Raw genomic sequence first — 6,000 nt, forward strand, 5'->3', positions numbered from 1 at the left:
TCTCTCTTCATCTCTCTCTCTCTCTCTATCCTTACCCCAAGTCTTTCGGTCCTTACCCTGTTACACTCGTTAGCACTAATATGTTCTTCATGGCTCCTTCTTCCTTATTGTCTCTCCCTACCTACTCCTCTCTCTTTTTCTAGATCCCCCTCTCCCTCTCTTCTTCTATATCCCCCTCTCCCTCTCTTCTTCTATATCCCCTCTCTCTCCCTCTCTTCTTCTATATCCCCCTCTCCCTCTCTTCTTCTATATTCCCCTCTCCATCTTTTCTTCTATCCCCCTCTCCCTCTCTTCTTCTATATCCCCCTCTCGTTATCTTCTTATATATCCCCCTCTCCCTCTCTTCTTCTATATCCCCCTCTCCCTCTCTTCTTCTATATCCCCCTCTCGTTATCTTCTTCTATATCCCCCTCTCCCTCTCTTCTTCTATATCCCCCTCTCGCACTCTTCTTCTATATCTCCCTCTCTTCTTCTATATCCCCCTCTCCCTCTCTTCTTCCATATCCCCCTCTCCCCCTATATCCACCTCACCCTCTATCCCTCTTCTTCTATATCCCCCTCTCCCTCTCTTCTTCTATATCCCCCTCTCCCTCTCTTCTTCTATATCCCCCTCTCGCACTCTTCTTCTATATCCCCCTCTCCCTCTATCACTCTTCTTCTATATCTCCCTCTCCCTCTCTTCTTCTATATCCCCCTCTTCTTCTATATCTCCCTCTCCCTCTCTTTTCTATATCTCCCTCTCCCTCTCTTCTTCTATATCCCCCTCTTCTTCTATATCTCCCTCTCCCTCTCTTCTTCTATATCACCCTCTCCCTCTCTTCTTCTATATCTCCCTCTGTCTTGGTTCGATTTTTTCCATTTCAAAACTTTACCGTCAAAGCATGTACAAACATTAATTTACATAAATCATTTTAGATGGACGATAACAATATTCTCACTCTCTCTTGCTCTTTCTCTCTCCATCCCCCAGCCCTCCCCCTCCTTGTCCCTCCTCTTTCTCCCCCTCTCTTACCCCAGTTCTACCCTGGGGTATATCTCACTCATCTTCCTCACTATATCTTACCCCAGTTCTACCCTGGGGTATATCTCCCTCCTTTTCCTCACTATATCTTACCCCAGTTCTACCCTGGGGTATATCTCCCTCCTCTTCCTCACTATATCTTACCCCAGTTCTACCCTGGGGTATATCTCCCTCCTCTTCCTCACTATATCTTACCCCAGTTCTACCCTGGGGTATATCTCCCTCCTCTTCCTCCCCCTCTCTTACCCCAGTCGGCGCTGGCGGGGTCGGCCGCTCCGTCGGCCTCGTCGGCGCTGGCCAGGAAGTCGAAGCCCTTCATGGCCTCCTCCGTGTCGGGGTCGTCGCTCAGGTCCGCGGACGAGGATGGCGAGGAGGAGGAGGGGGACGGAGACGCCGCCGCTTTCTTCCTCACCATCTGAGGGAGAGAGAGAGAGAGAGAGAGAGAATTTTTGTTTTTAATTTTCAAAATCTTTTTATTATAATCTTAAAAATACGTCAAGATCAACTTGACACTGTACTGTAAAAGTTAGGAAAGAGAATGGCATGGTCACGGTAACTGGTTAAAACAAGGCCGTAGTCATGATGTCAACATTGGGGGGGACCAAATCTGTGGTGGGGTCTGAGGGACCCCCAAATAGAATTTCAATACATTTCCTACCATGCAAAAAAATTATTAAAAATCACAAACAAGTTGTTAGTTAGGTCAGTCAATTAGGTTATTCCAAACTTTTGACGGACATAGGCATGGCATGGATGGATTATGAACCCCTGGACACAGATGCCCCCCCTCCCCCCTCTGGTGAGTTTTGTGAAAAGAGAAGGGTGGAGAAGAAGCAACTTCACTGGTCCATCCCTGGACCCCTGACTCCATTTGTGTTCAAAATGTATACTTTAAAAGAAATTACAAACTAGGGTATCTTATGATAACCTCTATATTACACACGTGGTTCTTTGACTTATTACTTACACCTGAAGATTTTTTTAAACTAAGGCTTAGACTCATAGGTTTGGAGCCTAATACGATTTTGTCTTTTAATTTAGATTTTATTATACTGACGACTAATCACACAATTTTAACATAGTTTGAAAGGGACAGGATTCAGGAATAGGCTACTAAGACAGGCCCCTCTTCTGTCTGACTCACCTCATGTTACCCCTGTATGCATTATAGACTGGCTTCTGACAGAAATTACGTTTTGTGCCAACATGTATAAACACTAGGCCAACTACAGCCTTTAATTGGTGAATGGAGGTGCAAATTCCTTTCTTTGGTTATTGTCCGCGATTCACATTAACTGTATAGGCTATCACGTATTGTAAACGTCGCCACATTTGATCACGTTTTGCCTGCATGGATGCGCGATTGAGTGCGTATCTAAATAATATGCAAGATGCAACGATCATTTCTAAGAGGCCTATACACGGTAATTTCTGGCATTACTACTATATGAATGCATTATGTATGTTGAAAGACGTGAAAGAAATGACACAGGCTTGCACAAATTCATAATTTAAAATAAAACGTTCGCTATCATTGCGAGAATAGGCTACAATATGGAAAATGTTCCCTTTCAGTCTGATCGGCTCCAAACATGTATGGGATTTCCTTAGCCTGTGCTACACCTTTCCAAGAAGTTTTGTGAAAATTGTACCGGTAGCTTTTGCGATATTGTTGACAGCCCTACCTTACAGCAGTAGGGTGCAGTAAATGGAAGCTTTTGATAGCGCATACCACTAACAAAAAACGGAAAATCACCAGGACAAACCACTCAGGGGTGAAGGCTACTCTGGAACCATAGGTCACTAATTTGTGCGTTATTTACGTTTGATTACATTTCAGATACGTGTTGGTTTCCTGTAGGCCTAGTATAGCGCTTTATTCTTTCTTTATTTTTCTATGTCCGAATATTGGGGGGGACATTTTGGTCATATTTGAATATTGGGGGGGACACGTCCCCCTCAATGTCTATGGTGACTACGGCCCTGGGTTAAAATGATTTAGGGAGGGAAAGAGAGAGAGAGAGAGAGAGAGAAAGAGAGAGGGGGGTACAGAGAGAGAGAGTAAGAGAAAGAGAGACACACACACCACTTGAACATTAATCTGAGGACATGTTAAAAACTCGCATTACAATCACTAAGAGACTACTAAGATTAAGAGAGAAGTGGAAACAGGGAGGAACAGCAGGAGAAGAAGAGACCTTTTTAAATACCATCTATTATTATTATTATTATTATTATTATTATTATTATTATAAAGTCAAAGAGAGGGTATTAAGAGGATAAAAGCATTTTGTACACATCTTGTAATGCCATTGCTAGGACAAGCCATCACCATTGCACAGAGCAGAGGAGACAGAGAGAGCATGGAAGACAGAAAGAGAAAAACGTGTCAGTGTTACCCCTTTAAGCGCTACAAGAACGGCACGCTCACGGTAACGTGTCAGTGTTACCCCTTTAAGCGCTACAAGAATGGCACGCTCACGGTAACGTGTCAGTGTTACCCCTTTAAGCGCTACAAGAATGGCACGCTCACGGTAACGTGTCAGTGTTACCCCTTTAAGCGCTACAAGAATGGCACGCTCACGGTAACGTGTCAGTGTTACCCCTTTAAGCGCTACAAGAACGGCACGCTCACGGTAACGTGTCAGTGTTACCCCTTTAAGCGCTACAAGAACGGCACGCTCACGGTAACGTGTCAGTGTTACCCCTTTAAGCGCTACAAGAACGGCACGCTCACGGTGACTGGTTAAAATGATTTAGGGAGGGAAAGAGAGAGAGAGGGAGAGAGAGAGAGAATTTTTGTTTTTAATTTTCAAAATCTTTTTATTATAATCTTAAAAATACATCAAGATCAACTTGACACTGTACTGTAAAAGTTAGGAAAGAGAATGGCACGCTCACGGTGACTGGTTAAAATGATTTAGGGAGGGAAAGAGAGAGAGAGGGAGAGAGAGAGAGAATTTTTGTTTTTAATTTTCAAAATCTTTTTATTATAATCTTAAAAATACATCAAGATCAACTTGACACTGTACTGTAAAAGTTAGGAAAGAGAATGGCACGCTCACGGTGACTGGTTAAAATGATTTAGGGAGGGAAAGAGAGAGAGAGGGAGAGAGAGAGAGAATTTTTGTTTTTCATTTTCAAAATCTTTTTATTATAATCTTAAAAATACATCAAGATCAACTTGACACTGTACTGTAAAAGTTAGGAAAGAGAATGGCACGCTCACGGTGACTGGTTAAAATGATTTAGGGAGGGAAAGAGAGAGAGAGGGAGAGAGAGAGAGAATTTTTGTTTTTCATTTTCAAAATCTTTTTATTATAATCTTAAAAATACATCAAGATCAACTTGACACTGTACTGTAAAAGTTAGGAAAGAGAATGGCACGCTCACGGTGACTGGTTAAAATGATTTAGGGAGGGAAAGAGAGAGAGAGGGAGAGAGAGAGAGAATTTTTGTTTTTAATTTTCAAAATCTTTTTATTATAATCTTAAAAATACATCAAGATCAACTTGACACTGTACTGTAAAAGTTAGGAAAGAGAATGGCATGGTCACGGTAACTGGTTAAAATGATTTAGGGAGGGAAAGAGAGAGAGAGAGAGAGAGAGAGAGTGTGTGACAGTGTGCTTCAATATGAGACTGAACTTAATACTACCGAAATTGAAAACCTTATACACATTTTTGTTTACAAATTTCAAGAGGATAGAGAAGGCATAAATCTAGCGACAGAAAAGATTCTCTGACATTTTTAATTTAGCAGTTGACCATTTTGGGCAACTCTACAGTGAAGATAAACTAAATCCACTCCAAACACAATTGACTGATAAATTACAAGAATTGGAATCAAAAGTAAAAAATGAATTGAACAATCTAGATAGATAGATAGATACTTTAGATACTTTTATCTAGACACCCCTTTATCACTAGCTGAACTAAACGAAAAAATAAAAACCCTAAAAAACAAAAAGGCATGTGGGTGCAATGGGATACGTAATGAAATTATTAAGTATAGCAGCCCAATACTGAAGCAAGCCATTCTCAAACTTTTCAATCTAGTTCTAGCTGTTGGTCATTTCCCACGGCCATGGAAAGAAAATCTAATCGTACCAATCTACAAAAATGGAGATAAACTAGATCCAAACAACTACTGAGGCATTGCAGAAAGCTTTTCTGTAGCATCATTAACAACAGAATGGTAGAATTCTTACAGGAAAAAAGAGTTCTAAGTAACTCTCAGATCGGGTTTATGCCAAAACAATTTGCAAGGTGTATTTTTCAGTTAGCCTATTAGCTGGTTCGATTTGCATTGAACTCAATGAACATCAAACCAGCTAATAGACTTAACAAACAACAACAACAACAAAAAAAACATGCCAATCTCTAGGTATGGTGAAGGGTATGTGGTGATGTAGGGATATTTTAATTCCAAAGGCCAAGGGAACTTTATCAGGATGCATAGTATCCTGGATCCATAAAATAAGTGGCCTTTCAAAATAAAAAAATCTGCCTGCCTCTATAGGAATTTAACATAGGGGTCGAATACTTATTACCCCTGTATTTTAAGGAAGAACATTTATTTATTTACGATACATTCTTCATTCACTAAAATTGGTGTTCGGGTTGGATTTTTAATCATTTTTTTTAATTAAGGCATTAAGATCAATTTCTAACAGATTATTTTATATTCCTCTTTTTAGTCAACTTTAGCATGGTTCAAATACTTATTCTCCCCACTGTATATTACAGACATTAATTGAAAAATATGTACAGAACACCAACAGAGGAAAACTTTTTGGATGCTTTGTAGACTTCAAGAAGGCCTTCGATTCAGTCTGGCATGATGGACTCTTACTTAAACTGATAGAAAATAGGATAGGGGGAAGAATCTATGACCTTATAAAAGATATATACAAAAACAACAGATGTTGTGTCAAAATCGATGATAAAAGAAAGTCATACTTTAAACAAGCCAAAGGT

The 6,000-nt window shown here is 40.4% G+C and overlaps 1 protein-coding gene across 1 annotated transcript in view; it reads right to left on the reverse strand.

Moving 5' to 3' along the window:
• Positions 1 to 6,000, reverse strand: part of strn (striatin, calmodulin binding protein) — a 64,622-nt gene that overhangs the window by 21,291 nt on the left and 37,331 nt on the right. The window contains exon 7 of the mRNA XM_076280206.1: positions 1,268 to 1,436. Within this exon, the coding sequence (XP_076136321.1) occupies positions 1,268 to 1,436 (169 nt within the window). The remainder of the gene's footprint in view (positions 1 to 1,267; positions 1,437 to 6,000) is intronic.

Source organism: Alosa pseudoharengus, unplaced genomic scaffold, assembly GCF_046254945.1.
Source record: "Alosa pseudoharengus isolate Yale_2024_CS ecotype anadromous, Long Island Sound unplaced genomic scaffold, YU_APseudo_1.1 YU_APseudo_1.1_scf_1, whole genome shotgun sequence".
In the NCBI taxonomy this organism is placed as follows: domain Eukaryota; kingdom Metazoa; phylum Chordata; class Actinopteri; order Clupeiformes; family Clupeidae; genus Alosa; species Alosa pseudoharengus.